At 31.6% G+C, this 18,655-nt stretch overlaps 1 protein-coding gene across 5 annotated transcripts in view; it reads right to left on the reverse strand.

The window, feature by feature from the left end:
• The window catches only part of spri (Src homology 2 domain-containing protein sprint), a 239,813-nt gene extending 223,191 nt beyond the window's left edge, over positions 1 to 16,622 (reverse strand). For 2 of the 5 annotated variants that reach the window (XM_076417985.1, XM_076417980.1), the window contains exons 1-2: positions 7,368 to 7,509; positions 3,480 to 4,189 (exon numbers count right to left, since the gene is read on the reverse strand). In XM_076417985.1, the coding sequence (XP_076274100.1) occupies positions 3,480 to 4,096 (617 nt within the window). In that variant the 5' untranslated portion in view covers positions 4,097 to 4,189; positions 7,368 to 7,509. Of the gene's footprint in view, positions 1 to 3,479; positions 4,190 to 7,171; positions 7,269 to 7,367; positions 7,510 to 16,441 lie in introns of those variants that run through there. The other 3 variants (XM_076417982.1, XM_076417981.1, XM_076417983.1) reach the window with 3 other exon arrangements.
• Positions 16,623 to 18,655: the final 2,033 nt, after the last annotated feature.

Genomic DNA, 18,655 nt, shown 5'->3' on the forward strand with positions numbered 1-18,655 from the left:
TATATTGGTTTAACATATCAAATCTATTAAACTACCGTCAAAGGCACCAACGAAAATTAATATTAATATTCTGACAAACTCTAAAACTGTCAAACTGACAGTGTTTTGCCACTTGCACAACTTAATCGTTAAAATAATTCTGAACTGTTAAAACGTCTTAAATCAAGATTAATATTATGTCAGGCTGTCATTTATATTGTGAATTTAATTTCGCTAAAACTATATTATCAAATTTAATAATTAACATTCCAAAATATGTTCAATAGCAAACTGTCACAGATTGTTACCGTCAAATAATGTTAGTCACGTTTATATAACACCATGTATTACATTTGCTATTAAAATGTCAAAACAATGAATTGTCAATCAGTGAATTTTGGATGAAGATTTCCTTTAATTTAAGAAATAAATCAAAAGTGTACGTAGTTAACTCGTATTTTATACAGGATATATTCATATTTTCTCGTGAAAAAATGTACAGATATACAATAACTAATATTTCAAGGTTAGAGATGCCCAATCTTCCGATATAATGTTTTATATCAGAAAATTTCAACCGTAAATAACTGATGGCCTCTGTTTTTAACGAAATAGTTTGTAGAAAAAATTATAAACTATGCAAATTTCAAGGATATCTTTTGTTAATGTAACAATTCTAACTAAAAGCCTTAATGCAGAAATAATTGTACTATAATGATAATTGTAATGATAAATATAACATTTAAACAGATATTAAGTCACTAATTAATAACAGTAATTAGCAGCAAGTATGCAATATTTAGACTAGTGTTATTAAAAATTTAATGTGTACTCACTCTTACATAATGGCGAAGGCGTGGAAAAATTACCTGAAAAAATGAGAAACAATATATCAAAAAAAGTGCACAATATCTGGACGAAACGATCGTTTCGTGGCATTAATGTCGGGAATAAAAAAACATCTGCCCATATCCCCATTCCCTAATTATAAACGTCTGGAAACTCGTTCATAATCCACCTCCCTCGCCGTTCCTCGCGGCCCATCTCTGGCGGAATATAAAAAACAGCGGCCGCATCAATTTTTCAAGCGCCATGCAGTTCGAAAGAGGAAAATGGGCCCGCATAAAAAACCTTGGCGCGATGCTAGAGCCAGCCTGGCTCTTGGCAGACTTAAACACCTGAGTACCCGCCCATTATGGAAATTTCGATTATTAATAGTTAAATAGGTATAAAAGGGGCTGTTGCCGACGTAGATTGTCAGATTAAATATTTACATTATGTGCTGTTATTTACGATGGCATATTAAGGCGTCCGAGAAAAGTCTTGAGAGCGAGAGAGAACATCCTTTCCCCGGATAAATTATAACATCGTAAAAGTACAATATGTTAAGTGATATAGACCATAGAATATCCAATAAAAATTATCTTAATAGAACCACCACGACATTAAAACGTATCCGCTCTTAACAAGCCTAGGTTATGTTCAGTCTCTTCTTTCTAAGTGGTAGTAAAAGTCCAATGACTGGGGCTATAAAACTGTCACATTATTAACTTGTAAAACCGGCAATTATTAGACTACGTGTTGTAAATATCCAAAAATAGAACTACCCAAATGTTGCACTATTAATTTGACAAAAATATCAACAATAATATGACGAATAAAAACACCTTACAGTTAATACGATAAAAAAAACAATCATCGATCGAGAATCGATAATCTGTAAAACTGTCAAAATCGGAGTTAGATTGATGATAATCCTCTGTCAAACACCGTAACTGTCAACGAATTATTGACAAGGAAAAAAACTGTCAAAGCTAGTAAAATTTGATAGTTTGATTTATTAAAACAAAACAGTACTAAAGATGTCAAACTGATTATTCACAGTTTTTCAAAACAATCTATCAAATTGTTAATATCTGTACTAAATTAATGGTAATATTCTGCCCACTTAAAATGACAAGAATAAGAAAGTTTTACAGCGCCAAATTTTTTTCAAAAGCTTTTTAAGCTATTTTAATAATAAATGTGAGAAAATATCAAGAGCAGAAGAAACTGTCAAATTGTGTAAGTGTCAAAATATGATTCGTGACTTATCAAATCAGTTTAATATTAAAATACACCAGGCCATGCAATTTATCAAAGTTTTAAGATATTAAAGAAACGTGTTGAGTTAATACTAATATTCTGTCAAACTCTTAAACTGTCAAACCAACAAATTTAGTTGCTAACGACAAATTATCGCCAAGAAAAGAAACTGTCAAATTGTGCCCCGGTCAAAACTAAGAAAACATCGATTGTTTGATTTATTATTATTATTGTCTGATTATTCACAGTTTGGACAATTAAACTGTCAAACTTCTAACATCTATTGCGCCATATATTTTTTAAACTTGTGAAACTAGCTTAATAATAAATAATAGAAAATTTCGACAGCAGAGGAAACTGTTAAATTGTGTAAGTGTCAAAATATAAATAATATAAATATAAAACTACAAAGTTGTAAAACATCAACAAAACGTATTAGGTTTAATATTACTATTTTGTCAAACTCACAAACTGTCAAATTGATGTGGTGTTGTTATGACAACAACTTCAACAAAAATATATGAAACTTGTTATCAACTGTAATAATTAATGTCTGAATGTATTGTCTATAAAGGAAGTGTTAAAATGTGCAGCTGTCAAAATATGATATTGTATCTTATAAAACCAGTTCAATGTCAAAATACATCAAACTGCGAAATCGAGGAAGTGACTGGACAGATCAAATTGAATTATCGAACTGCCAAAACCTGTTGGATCAATATTATTGTAATATTCTATCAGCGTGTCAAGCTAGTAAAGCATTATTGTGAATTCAAAGTCGCCAAAATGCGGGAAGCTGGTTATCAAGCTTAATAATTAAATAGTTCAATAATTAAATTTAAAAGAAAAAATTGCCAAAGCCCCTTGCCAAACTGTCAAATAATGTCAAATGGAAACATCAAAGCATAACATCATGTGTTAAAATGTATCTGACACTTATACAACCATACGTGCAGTTATTTGATTAAATATGACGTAACAAAATTGTCTCTAACATTATTGATAATTTCACAGTTGGAAATTGTCGGAATTTTTTAAATTCAAACATCATCAGAGCTGGCATTCTAAATAGACTAACAACTGTAATAACAACATAAAATTATTTCCTGCAATATTCTCGATAAAATAGACGCAAATGTCATACTGTTATCGCAAGTAAAACCTAATCTTATCAACACAAGGTCCTCGATAAATCACATTTGAGTAGTTTAAAATAAACTATGAATCGTTGAATATTAATTATCACTTTATCGATTAGGTTTGATAATTAAACCGAAACCATAACAAATAAATAAACTCAAGTGGATTAGTTGTGGTTGGATTTTAATACAGCAAAGAGAAATTATGTTTAAAATGAAATAATGACGCCGATTTCTGATATACCGGGGGTTTTCGATTGATTATCAACTGATTACCTTTGAGCAATTTCCGGGGTCCCATAGGATACTGTATCCTCGTCCAGGAGGTCGTCTTGGTATTGGTCACTGGCCCCCACTTCCGATGTAGCGATGGATAAAGTCTCCTTGAGGAAATCACTGTCCAAAGCGTTCGAAGGCACCTCGAATGAGTTGTAGGGAATGATCTGTTTCTGAAACTCCTCCAGGATATGTTTAGCCTCGACGTCAGGCGTCATTTGGTTACTATTCGAAGTGAGTTGGTCCCTTTTAACCGACGGTAAAAGATCCGGCACCGGCTTCATCGATTTTGGTCGCGGAGGGACCTGGGGCCTCTGTCTTGGCGGCACCTTCGGCAAATACTGCGTGGGAATCTCATCCCTTTGCGGCTGTTCGGAGTTGCAGTTCCTCGACAGCTTCGCCCTCGGGATGTATTGTATTAGATCCTTGTATTCCTGCTGCTGGTAGCTGTAGCAATTCTTCCTGACCGTCTTATTATCGATGACCAACTTCACATTCACCTCCATGTTGTTCGTAACAGATTTGGAGCTACGGGCAGCGGGAGTTGGTCGCTCCAGGCTATTAAAAAAGCTTAGGGCGTTCCTGAAGCTTGAAGGACTTGTAGCACACTGATCCATGGTGATTCAGTTCACTGTTTTAGTCAGAAACACCAACCAACACTGCACTAATTATGTCCCTGTCTCACATAATCATAGATCCACCAAGAACCTCTAAAAATTATATAAAAATTCGTTCAAAACCTGGTATACAACTACAAGGAGTTGAACAACTATTTATCAATAACAACATCTTAAACAGAATTTATATCAGTGGGTTTGAGGCTAGCGACCGTCAATATCACTATTGAAAATCGATTAAGCTCATTCCTCGTTAATTGATTTATTGGAATAGAATGTGCGAGGCAATAAAGAGACTCCGAGATAAGAATAACATTAATCTAATAATTATCGAGTTAGTTATTTTGTATTTATAATTATTTATAAACTATATGGTTTCGTAATAATAACAGTTTAGTTAAATGCTTAAATATTCTCTAAAAAAACTGTAGCTTAATGATTTAAAACAAGAAAATTATTATTTTTATTAATAGAGTATTATATATAACATCAGTCTCTTAAATCAAAATGACTACGACCACTAAGGCTTGTGATAATTTATAGATAGCGGGAAGAACAACTAATTTACTCATAAATCGTTTAGAATAACAGCTATCAAACAACAAAATCTCGTGAAATATTTATAATGAAATGATTTAGCAAAAAGATACAGTGAAAAATGGTTCAAACGATTCGTAGATATTTCTATGTATATTATTCAGAATGTTAATAATAGGTTTATAGATAATTTTTAACAAATAACTTGACAAAATAAATAATCTGGTTGTGTATGAACTTTTAGTGGAATTAGAAGTCAGAACAAATAGTAACTATCTTATTTCCCAAGGAAATGATGTTGCAACAAGAATATTTGCTAAATTTAGAGGAGGAACATTATTTAAAACCCCATCAAGCACCAATGCATCTACAAAAGCCGCTATATGTGTCATTTTTCATTACAAAAGCCGCACCATCGTTAAAAATAAAGTTTATTGAATAAAATTCTTGAGAAATAAACCTATGGTCTTTTCAAAGTTATTTTGTACATACGTCATCTAAATGTTGCCGCATCAACTCTGAGTTTTAGTTCAATTTAGTTTTGACATACAACATAATTTTAATCTAAATAACATAATTGAACAGGAATGTTATCAAATATAATTTATTTCAACATTATTGTACATCTACAAACTACAGTTAATTATACAGCCACGATAGTTTATAGGTTAGAGTTATAACCTCTTATCAGTATTACTTTCAAGAATTTTGCATAGGTCTGGCAACCGGACGACTTTGACAGGCTCATTCATTTACGTCTCTTTTTAAGTAGAATAAGGTAGAATAGGCAATACATTAAATATTTTGATGACGTATGTACAAAAAAACCTTGAATAGACTATAGTGAACATATCGTGGCAGTAGAGAAATTGTATTGAAAGTTGTATTACTATAAAACAACATTTTTTATAACACAATTTCAGTTATATGGAGGGAAACAAATTAGAGTAAAAGTTTTTTTAGTTCATTGGTTTAAGGGTTTGTCGTTTTTGACCTGCACTAACGATTATTGATTTTTGTACCTGAGAATCATATCAAAAACCGTTTAAAAAGTCTTCAAATGTTTAGAAACTCGATAACTGATCGTTCATAGAATGTTTTCTGAGACTTATTTATAGCTATAAATTGGTGTAGTTGAAAATATTTCAAGACGGTGAAAAAATATGGGTCATTGTTGATGATACAAAAATGGTAAGCTCTAACTACATTATTGTATATATTTAATATATTTAAAAGGCGAAAATATCCGAAATACTATGTTCCCGTATAACAAAAGGATTAATTTAGACTTTAGTAGCTTCGCACAAGGCTATACTTGAAACCCACCGAAATCTATTGGACCTTCATAAAGAAATGATATCCTATCCTCCATATATCATTAAATCATCCAACAAAATATATGCATTACAAATAACAACACCAAAATATACATAAAAGTATTGGAAAAGCAGTTAAACTGACTTATAATCGTTCTTGAAGCAAACTAATTAGAAAATAAACGTATCTAAACTTTTCTTTTATCATTTTTCAAATGAAGAGTCCTATAAGTTATTTCTTTCTTGCTAATAAAATGTATAGTAAGACTGTGAATTAATTTTGATGGTTTTAACATTTTAGTAACTATATTCACGTCTAAGCACTGACAAAGTTTGTAATGCTGCATCAATATGTAAAGGAAAAGTACCTTCGTAAGATACAAGGACGTCAATTTTAGAACCAACAAGAAAACCAAACCAAGAACCAATAATTCAGAACAAAATACTACTGAAACTTGTCATTAAAGAATATGATATCATATTATTAAAAACATGAAAATTGAGGATAAAAGGAAATAAAATCACCACAGGAGATGGATGATTAACGTTTAAGAACGTTTTTACCATTTTGGTGCTGGATTTACAAATAATAATAATTCGGATGAAGGTGTCGAATTTAAAAGCTGTCCTCATTCTTCTTAGTACGGAAAAGAGACTCACCAAGTGTCCATAGTCTATATATATTATTACTACCTAGCTTATTATACCTAATATGATAAACAAATTCAAAACTGCTGTCTGATGAGCTTTGGAATCCACTTCTTGTACAACCACTTTGACTCTTTTCCTGATAACTCAGATGATATGAGTGATGAGCAAGAGAAACAGATGCACTAGTATGTAAAATAGATACAGAAATTATAATAGGAATGCTAAAATATCAACATAATGATTGAATGACTGCAGAAACTTTACAGAGAAAACCTAATATTAGCATTTTAGTAATTTAATATTGTTATAGGCAAAAACAGTAAGTGAATATTTAAATTTTCTCCAGATTTTTCAGATATAAATTTGAAGTCACATAGTTGGTGATAAAAACTGATATCTACTGTGGTTTCCACACCAAAAAAAATACACAATTGGTTTAAAAAGTTTGTACAAACATCCTTTTGTTTGCCTTTGTTATCGTTGACGTTTCTGAGTCAACAAATGAAAGCAATAATTGGGGAAAAAGTCACTTGGTGACCTCTTGTTGTATTTAACACATGAGATATAGTACCACACACTGATGTTCATCGCTGTCGCCTGATATAACTGGATAATACTTCGATGAAGAGCGTGTGTATGAAGGGAGAGTATCACAATAAAACCCATCAAAATTAATTCACAATCACATATATAACGAGTGAGCAAACCGAAAATACACTTATTTTACGAACTGAGTCGATATATAAACAAATAAACAGTCGTCTAACCTATATGTTATTGTTATTGTATTACTGTTGCACTCGGATCAATCGATAAACACAGACAAGAATGCGGTGAGTGTAGTTGCTTGGCACGAAAAACCGCACACGGTCGCAGGCCGACGTCTCGCTCTCCGCCACCCGATACAACCAACCAACCGCGCTTTACTGAAACTTAATCAGATTTAAATGATTCACTTAACAACGAAACATTACACTTCATTGTTGTTGGCACTGCCTCCATGGTCGGAAGGAGACGAACGGATGTATTTTCGCGCTGATTTTTACATTCGGCCCATAAAACATAGAAATATAGTGTGGACGCACTCGTAAGCGTGTGCGTTTCAACCACCAGAGGGCTGGGGAAACGAAAGCAAGGACGGGCAGATTCTTACTCCCTTTAAATTTAAAATTTTGTAAGATATATTTGTTATTTTTTCTATTTTTGGGTATGATTTTAAGGAAATTTGTTGTTATGACATTATTTTTATAGTCGTTTCGTTTAAATGTGAACGTTTGAATAAAATTAATTATTTTCCAATATTTTATTATTATTTTAAAAGCAGATACACCAAACTTCCAGATAGAAAGATTGATTTTAGTAGATTATGGACCCAAATGTGGAAGATCATTGCCTAATTGTAATTTTAACAGTAAATCTTTCATTAAAATCTATATCGATAATTAAATTGTATATATTTACAGATCGTATCACTTATCCTATCGAAAAGTAAGAACAAATATAATGTTTTTAAAATGTATAAGAAAAAGAACCGAGAGGCTTGGAAAGTGAAAATTAAAACACGTGTTCAACTTCAATCTGTGAATTCAACTTAATACAGATAATAACCAGACAGTATAATACCAAAAAGACTAAAAACTAAGTGCATATGTTAGGGACGTCGAAAATATATGAATTGTTTTGGTCGATATATCGATATTTTTCAATATTTTTCAAAAGGAATTTAAAAAAGGTTTAGTATATTTATATTTAGTATTAGTATTTTCGTTTATTACAAATACCTATATATGTTGCAAAAACAATCAATATATTTTTATTGTTCATTATAATGACATTTTTCTCGGTGCCCGATACCATTAATCGTTTTAAAAAAGATCACCAATTGCTGGCACACATAAATTAAATACCAATTTGAAAGGTTTTTTTTAATAATTAAATTGTTTATATAATGCTAAAAAATATATTTAATTTTTTTAAATATCAAAAAATGTCGACTAACAAAAATATTGACATGTCTATATATCGGTCGAAAAAAATATCCGCCAAAAATATCGATATTTTTTCAGCATTCCTAGTGTCCAACATCTTGAGCAAGGTAATGTAACAAGAAAAATAATATAATTAGGTGTTGCTTGTTCTGGTGAATGAAAAAGATTAATAGAATTGTAAAGGTCAGTATATATATATATATATATATATATATATATATATATATATATATATATATATATATATACTAGCGACCCGCCCCGGCTTCGCACGGGTGCAATGCTGATTCAAAATTAAATACACTACAGAAAAAATATGAACGTTGTATATAAAAACATAGCGGCCCGCTCCGACTTTGCACGGGCATAAAATATATATGTCACCTATGTCACTCAATGAAAACATGATTAAAATCGATCCAGTATTTTGGTTCATTCATTACTGCCCTTGGCCTGCACGCATTAAATTTGGAGTAAAACAATTCCTCTTCCCCTATACTTACTATGAAGATTTCCTGCTATCTTTGGAATATCTAAATTCATACAATTTTTATTACATTACACATTTTTAAACGCAAATTTTAAATTTGTAATATCTCCGAAAATATTTGTTTAATTTACATGCTGTAAGGAACCATATTGATCTATATTAATTGCACACTGTATTTAAGGTACTTAATTCGATAAGGATTAATGCCGTATTGCTTAAAATAGCTTCGTAAATAAGCCATTTTCTCACGTAAAAAGTAAACAATAAAAATGGTTAATATGGGTTATCCCTAAAAGATAAACATATACCATCGCGGACTTTTTTGTAGACCTTTTTATGGTGTAGTACACTAATACAGTACATTAGTAGTACATTAATTTGATCTAACTCGTAGGGTTAGGCAGCGTTTTTGCTAATTGCTAAATAAGCTTAAAAAAATAGGTTAATTTACGACATCACGTTAGAAACCTCTAAAATTAGCAATGTTGCCTTAGTATATTATGCATGTATTATACATATAAATCTTCCTCTTGAATCACTCTATCTACTGAAAAAAACCGCATCAAAATCCGTTGCATAATTTTAAAGATTTAAGCGCACATAGGGATATAGGGACTGAAAAGGCGACTTTGTTTTATACTATGTAGTGATCACACGCCAGTCGCTAGGCTTAATGTCGAGGACCGTGGTTCGGAACCCACGTTAAACTGTAGGTCCAGTCCAGAAAAACCCTCGTAAAATGAAGCTTCAAAATATATACAAAAATATATTTTAAACATCTAGATAAATATTAATCAGTTCTAATTGTGATTGAAACAGTAGAAATCATTGTATTGTTTATACTTATCGATTACTAAGCAATAGCAGATAAACCCTCGTAAAATGAGACTTCAAAATATATACAAAAATATATTTTAAACATCTAGATCAATATTAATCAGTTCCCATTGTGATTGAAACAGTAGAAATCATTGTATTGTTTATACTTATCGATTACTAAGCAATAGCACGCGGTTGTCGCTTGCTTGTTTATCTTTTTTTCGATTTTTTGGCGTTTCAAAGATTTAGCGGTTTAGGAGTGGACGCAATTGATCGATTTTGCAGGGTTTGTTGCCGAAATCCTAGAGAAATTTCGTCTATTACTTCATTATCTGATGTAATCTCTTTAATTGTTTCGATTTTTTGGTTTAAACAGTGTATTGTTCATTTATTTAGATTCATTGTTGCTTAATATTGTTAAATTATTAGAGATGCTGCGATTTATCCTTCGATATTTTATGTCTAGGTCATATGAGGCTCTAACATTGTAGAGTGAATGGTACTGTGTTGTAACATTGTAGGAAGAAATGTTTTTATCGCTGAAGAATATTTATTATACACTTTTAGTGGCATTTTCATTTTTATGTTTTGTTGGCTGAAAATTCGATTTTTCGAAAAACTATGAATACGGCTATGAAAGTGTACAATACAAAAATCCTCAACATTAGTTGTCAAAATTCTAGATATAAAAGGATAATAAATTTCCCAGTCACGCCAGTAACCAGGCTGGATAAGACCGGATGTCTTCTGGGATGATTTCTAAGTTCACTCACTTTCACTTTCTAAGTCACTCGCCAGTCAGTAGCCTTAATGCTGAGGACCGTGGTTCGGACCCCAAGTTAAACAGTAGGCCCCGTCCAGATAAACCCTCGTTAGTAAAAGGAGACCTTAAAATATAAAAAAATCTTGCACCTTTTTAATTTATAATATTTAAGGCAATAACAATGTACATTTCGAATAGTATCGTTAAAATGTTTTATACAAATGTTAAGTAGTATTTAAGTTAAATATTTTATTCATTTTCCCTGTAATAAACGCGCACCCTCATGTAGTTGTATCGAATAAAACTTGCCTACAACTTTACACACGGCAGATCGCATTCTATGTCTCTTTATTTTATGATTCGAGTTCACTTTGACCTTTACGCGGTCGTTTTTTTCCGTCAAACTAAGTTTATGCCACGGTTCGTTTCAAAACTAAACGTATACAGCAAGAGCAAACACCTCCTTCGCTGCCTTATCGATTATTGACTTTAAATTTCTATGGTTTTCTTCGATGTATAAACGTTATCTTTATTAAATTACAATGTTTGCTGATATAATATCGATTAATATCAGGTAGCGGCGGAAATATAATGAAAAATGCGGTCATATATATATCCAAAAAGGTGTTTTTGTGTCACGAATTTACAATATTTAGAAGTGAGTTCAGTCAATCTCATTTTTTTAAAGGAAATAAGGTCGATGATGACCTGCAATATGTTAGCAACATCATAGAGTGCTTCTATGAGAGTGCAATGATGCTGGTAGGCCTTGGGGAACTTCTGAATCAGTTTTATTGCAATCTTAACAGTTTTAAATGCCACTAAACCAAAAATTAACGTCTAGCTAAGAAAATAATGAAGTTAGAAACAAATTTTTGCAACTGAACACACCCACGAATATCTAAAGTTCGAATAATACAAATTCTGCCAAAAAAATATTAGAAACTGATTGTTTAAAAACTTTAATTTAAATTTTTACTACATATGGAAAGATGAAACAAAGAACCTGTGCTAAATCTTTCATTAAAATTAAATTTTGGTATGTAAAGTCATTATAAAAGTTGCAGAAGGTTTTAAATGAATCGCCAATGCATTCAAAAGCAGTCTTGATGTACAAATGGAAAAATAAATATTATGAGTATTATACGACCTTTTAAGAAAGCATCTTACAAGCCTTTCAATTTAAGTGAATTTCGTCCAAAACTCAAATTACCACTTCGAAGTACCCACTTTCAGGCTATATACGTATACGTAATAAAAAATACGTATACGATTTCGGCAACAAACCCTGCGAAATTGATCAATTGCGACGACTCCTAAACCGCTAAATCTTAGAAACGCCAAAAAATCGAAAAATAAACAAGCAAGCGACAACCGCGTGCTATTGCTTAGTAATCGATAAGAATAACAATACTATGATTTCTACTGTTTCAATCACAATGGGAACTGATTAATATTGATCTAGATGTTTAAAATATATTTTTGTATATATTTTGAAGTCTCATTTTACGAGGGTTTATCTGGACTGGACCTACAGTTTAACGTGGGTTCCGAACCACGGTCCTCGACATTAAGCCTAGCGACTGGCGGGTGACCAACTTAGAAATAATCCCAGAAGATACACAGTCTTACCCAGCTTGGTTACTGCCGTGACTGGGATAATTTTTCATGTCGGATTTTGCACTCTTGCCTAGGACAATCACAAATATTAAACAATCACAAACATAAATTTACGACCATGCCCCAGCAGGATTCGAACCCGCGGCTCTCGCAACAGTAGGAGAACCGTCCTGTCGCCTTTACCACTGTGCCAAACAAGCCGGCATTTAAAATATTTAAATATAACAATTTAAACATCATAGTTTTTGTTTAAAAAGCATATGCAATATTATGTACATGTATTCTAAACAACTGTGAATATATTCAAAAAGAAATGGCACACATATTGAAATGGAATCAGACAAAGTCTTAAACAAACAATATGTTGCAAGTAATATTTGTCTTATATCAACACAATTGTTCATCTATCACATCTCACAACTTTTAAACAATAGTAAGCTGACTATATGATTGTTAGGTTTTTAAAGTAAATAATATTTTTCTCGACAATGAAATATTTAATATCAAATACTGTGTTTAGTTTAATCATTAAAATGATATGATTTTTTTAAATAAATAGAAGTCATTAAAATATATAGAACTTTCGAAATGTTATAATAATAGAAAATAAATCATATATAGTTGTGACAAAGTACTCTTACAAAAGATCTACCGTATCATCAATGATAATTCCGTAAATATACCAACCAATCTAGATTTAGCACCTAGAGATTATTTGCTAAATGTGCAATTCCGAATGACCCCTATTAAAGGTGAATTTTAAACATATCTGTAATTTGAATTTTATTAAAGATTAATACAAGTGACTGATATGACTTATATTACTACTATGATTTATTAAAAAAATAGTTAATGGCAAATAGTTTTTTCAAAAAGTTTAATCAATCTTGGTTGTGTTGGTAAAGACTTAGACGATTATTCACGAGTTGTCTTGAAAATACTCCATCGAAAACGTATACAACAACCTTAAGAAGTACGGAAAAAACGAACCCACGAAATTAATGGCTTTTATTGTAAATCTACGAAATTGTGGACTTGGTGTAACCAATCTGATGAGAAAAGCCACACTATTTTAATGGAAAATGTATCTCAGTAGTCATATCTAGTCTTATTATTCAATATAACCTCTTAAACATCATTATGCTTATTCTAATGATCTGGAAAAATCTCAAAACTTGTCAAAATACTATACAGGTGTTGCTATAACCTCTTCATTGGATGAAAATCGTTTCCATATATTAATAATGTGTAAAACAAAATCTGGTGAAGGAAAGGTGGTTCTGGAAAAAGGACCAAAACATAATAACCTGAATTACCAAAAAAACTTAAGCTAAGAAACTATTTTGAGTCATGAAAACGATAAACCTGAAAGTCATTTTCTCGAATATTTTTGGTTTTACAAGAAGCGAAATGACTGGACCAGTAGCGCGGAGCTTTAGATTTTAGGAATCAATATCATTTCTGATAACTGCTGGAACAAAAACGAATTAAATATCATAATATATATTAGAAATAATCATTGACAATTTAATCTTTGCAATTTTTCGTTTTAAACAAATCGGCGATAAGTAAAAAGCCCCAGTATTCCAATTAATATTATAAAAATAAAAAAATAAATATAAATAGCCATGATCGACGCATTTCTAATATATTAATGTAGAGAATGCTTGCTATCTATGCTACGTATATTACACTAAAATGCTTGGTTGATTTCGCGATATCTTTGTGAAATTCTGTTTTTTTTTCTGCTTAAAATGAATCACTGTTCAGTTTACGGAAATAAATTGGTGAGTGAGAAAACATTCACTGAACTGCATTATACCATCATACTTTAAAAATATAACAGTATATACTCCATGCATTATTATGATAAGAATTCTTTAATCTCACAATACCAGGGTAGATTGAGAAGTGTGCTAGTATATGTTTAACAAGAATCCTCGTACTATATTGGGAAAAAGGCTAATCTGAACAAGAGTTTTGTAATAAAGAACATTTCTTAAAAACATACAAATCAAATGTTTTAATAACACGTCGTCTTAACAGCTAAAAAAATAAATAGCTTATAAACCGTTTAAAGCTGTAAAAAAATATTATTATTATTGGTTAATAATAAACCAAACAGTTTAGTCATTTAGAACCAAAAATATAAATTAAATCTAGGATAAACTCTAATTAAAAATAATTTAATAGATTAGCTAGAAATTCTCGAATATATGCACTTTTTTAATATGGATTTAACTTAACTTTTTTAATAATATATTAATCATTGATAATCGCTGGTTAAAAATTAAAAACAATTAAAACACTAGCAGCGATATCACAACTGCCAAAGTCAAAACGTTAGTGATTATCTCCCAAGACTTCAGAAATGTTATATACCTCGAAATATTACTGTTGCTATTTAATTCAAAGAATAATGGGGCTGAAAATCACTGATATCCATTGAAGGACAAAGTGAAAGTTGTTGGGAAATCAATATCGAAAATGTACAAAAATAAAATCACTACAGATAAAGATATACAAAAGAAACAGCATAGAATCTTTTAAGTAGAAACGTCTACTCTACACGCCGTATTCTCCTGAGATTGCTTTTTGATTATTACTTCAATATATCAGAATATTCAAATTTTAAACTCATCTATGCGGGGGTACCAAAAGGCAAAATCGTTGGACTGATATTGTAACAGGTCAATTGAAATGTCCCCGGCGTGACACATAGATGGCGCTACTAGAATTAAATCCATATTTTTTAGTTAGCCCTAACCCTTAAAAGACGCGTGTATAAATTTGACAGCTGTCGGATCATTAGTTTGTGAATTATAGCATTTAGAGTGAAACAACTTTTGTTAATGTGAAAAAATGGATGAAAAGGAATTTCACGTGTTGATAAAATATTATTTTTTGAAGGGAAAAAATACAGTTAGAGCAGAAACTAGGCTTCATGCCGAGTTTCTGGAAACTCAACCATCAAGGATTGGTATGCAAAGATTAAACATGGTGAAATGAGTATCGAAGAAGGTGAACGCAGTGGAAGTCCAAAAGAGGTTGTTACCGACGAAAACATTAAAAAATTCCACAAAATTATTTTGAATGACCATAAATTGAAATTGAATGAAATATCAGACACTCTAAAGATATCAACTGAACGTGTACACCATATTATTCATGAATATCTGGGTATGAGCAAGCTCTGTGCAAAGTGGATGCCGCGCGAGCTCACTTTTAACCAAAAACAATGACGAGTTGACGATTTGAAGCAGTGTTTGAAGCCGATAAAGCGTAATAAACCCGAGTTTTTGCGTCGATGTGTGACAATGGATGAAGCATGACTCCATCATTTCACTCCGAAGTCCAATCGACAGTCATCCGAGTGGACTGCACGCGATAAACCCGCTCCAAAGCGTGGGAAAACGCAACTGTTAGCTGGTAAGGTTATGACACCTGTATATATAATAGTATTCTCCAGATCTGCCCCCAGCAACTATTTCCTGTTCTCAGATCCCAAAAGAATGTTCGTCGGAAAGAAATGTTTATCGAATGAAGATGCGATCGCCGAAACTGAGACCAATTTTGAAGCAAAGGTCAAGCAAAATCGTACCACAAAAATGGTATCGAAAAGTTGGAGGGTCGCTATAATCAGTGTATCACCGTTGAAGGGAATTATGTTAAATGGAATGTTGGAATGGTTTATGGAATAAAAAAACTAATTTTGCCAAAAAAATGTGTTTTACTATGGTAGGCCGTTGACTTTTTAATTGACCTGTTACATATTTTAGCCCTGATATCCCTAAATGTGAAGGAGCAATAATGGCCTTGCTGATGATACTGCATACTCGCTATAAGTAACAAAACTGAGACCTGTATAAATAGAATAACAACAGCTCTCAATGAAGTTACTGAGTGGGCTGCGAAATGGTGAATAAAATTATATGTTACGAAATCTGCACGCGTGGATTTCAGGTATAAAAAATAAATTAGAGATAACCACACTGAAGCAGAAAGAGCATGTTAATAACAAACGAGCAGAAGCGTGTATCATACTCAAAAAATGTGTTGATTGTTTAGGCCGGGAACTTTTGAATTGACCTGTTACGAATAAAAACAAAGCTATAATCCCGTATGATACAAATCATGACGCAAAATAGAACATAAACTGACTAATAAAAGCTTATTTATTCAATGCAATAACATCTCGTGCCTATCTCATTAGAAGCGATCGCTATAAACCACTGTAACTTTAAACACATTAACAGATGTAACACCCATAACGACGGACCGAAACACTCGCAATCGTACGCGTGAATCATCGACTTTAAATCCGAACAAGTCCATCAAACACCACCGGACATCTCCCTCGAACGACGATCGCCACTTTCGGAAGTACCGCTAGTTCTAACGTAACGTGAAATGATGTGGTACCATCGCGAATCCTCGGCTAATCGTCGCGACTCGGGCAAGTCATTGTGCGATATCAGCGGAAAGGGAACAATACGAACATGAGGTAGACCACACAATTGAAGGCGAGGCGAAAATAGATAAGCTCCCTACGACTTGAGCGAAGATAAGCCAAAGAAACTCGACTTAGATGCGAACAGGCAGCTTGTCGTGTGAGATAAGTTCGAGTAATGGTTGGCGACAGCGCAGGAAAAATAAACATTCAAAATATATATAGTACTAAGGGGATAATTGACTTCGTTCTTATCGTTTATAATATTTACATGTAGCACAATATAAGTAAATAAAGCATAAATTGCATATAATATTAAATAAATATTTAACTCTATCCCAATTATCATACCGTCAACAATGCTAAAACCAAAAGTATACATTTTACGCTTTATGGCCACAAAATGTAGATATTCATTCAATATGGTCATCTACAGTGATTCATCACTGCTAAAATATATTTATATTACTAATCTTTGAATTCTAGATATATACGAAAGATTTTAATGAAGCATTTTTGTTCCTCTGCATGAGGAAAAGAACTGCAGACTAGTAAATTATCAATTTTTACATATACATTGATATTTTAAACAATGTATCTTAGTTTAAACCAGAGTTATACCATAATAAATATATATATATATATATATATATATATATATTGGTACACTAGAAAACAACTACTCTGTATAATAAACTATTTATTAATTACTATTTAAACAATAATATTAGTTTAAACCACAGTGAGACCGTGTGTCAACACGCCATAATTAAAAACGCCAACAATTAAATGTCACCCAAATTGTGATGATTCATCGGAAAACTATTTTTAATTATATCATGATAATTTCATTGATGTATTCATTTAAACCATTATTATAGGAAAAAATCTTTATGAAGGACCAAAAATATCAGTTATATCAAATCCTAAACTATTCTGGCGCTTAGTAAAACACCTACACTATAGAAGTGAACATCAATTTCTACATATACAGTGATATTTTCAAGAATGTATTTTAATTTAAACCGAAGTTATGAGAAAAAGACCTTAAAAAATTTTTGGTCTCCAAATGAGCTGAAACTTCGATGTTTTAAGAAAAAAGCAGTACAAAAAAACATAAAATCATTATTTCTTATATTCAACTAATAGTTTCTAAGTTATTGATAAAATTAAAGTTCAATGATTTTGCAGCTGAAAAATATTAATGGCCATACCTCTAAAACTATAAAAATTTTGAAAAAACCGATTTCAACACGTAATTCAGCGACAAATTTTACATAAGTTCCGATATTTTCAATTATGTACCTTTATTTAAACCGAGGTTATAACAAAAACCTTGAAAATAGCCAAAAATCGCGATTATTCCTGATTATATATATGGAAAAATTGCAGAAAAAATTTGGGTCCCAGAATGAGCTGTAACTTTCGTATTCTATTAATTTTGTGGCCAGAATAACGCCAAAAAGGTCAGTATTGACGTTTGGTTAATTGTTTTTGACATATCGATAAAAATACAATTTAAATAATTTTTTACAAAAAACACAAATTAAAAATATCTTCGAAATTATAACAAACATGACGAAACTAATGACACCACACAATTCAGCAATAAATTTGACATACACTTCGATATTTTTATCAATATATCTTCGCGAATAGAATCGCGACTTTTCCTGAGTTCGCCAAATCTTCAAATGAATTGAAACTTCGACATTTTATCGGTAAAATGATGCAGAAAGCGAATATACCATCAGTTTTAACATTCAACAAATAGTTGATGAGTAATGGATGAAATTATAAAAAAAAACAATGCTTAACAGAAACATCTTCCTGTCGATATTTTCAATATTATTTCCCTTTATGGAAAATACAATCCAGTACATAATTAAGAATTAAATTACATAAATGTATTGATACTTTGATCT

The sequence above is a fragment of the Rhynchophorus ferrugineus genome, unplaced genomic scaffold (genome assembly GCF_030347505.1).
Source record: "Rhynchophorus ferrugineus isolate W39M unplaced genomic scaffold, kcgeb_rfMv2 rfM11, whole genome shotgun sequence".
NCBI classification, from domain to species: Eukaryota; Metazoa; Arthropoda; class Insecta; order Coleoptera; family Curculionidae; genus Rhynchophorus; species Rhynchophorus ferrugineus.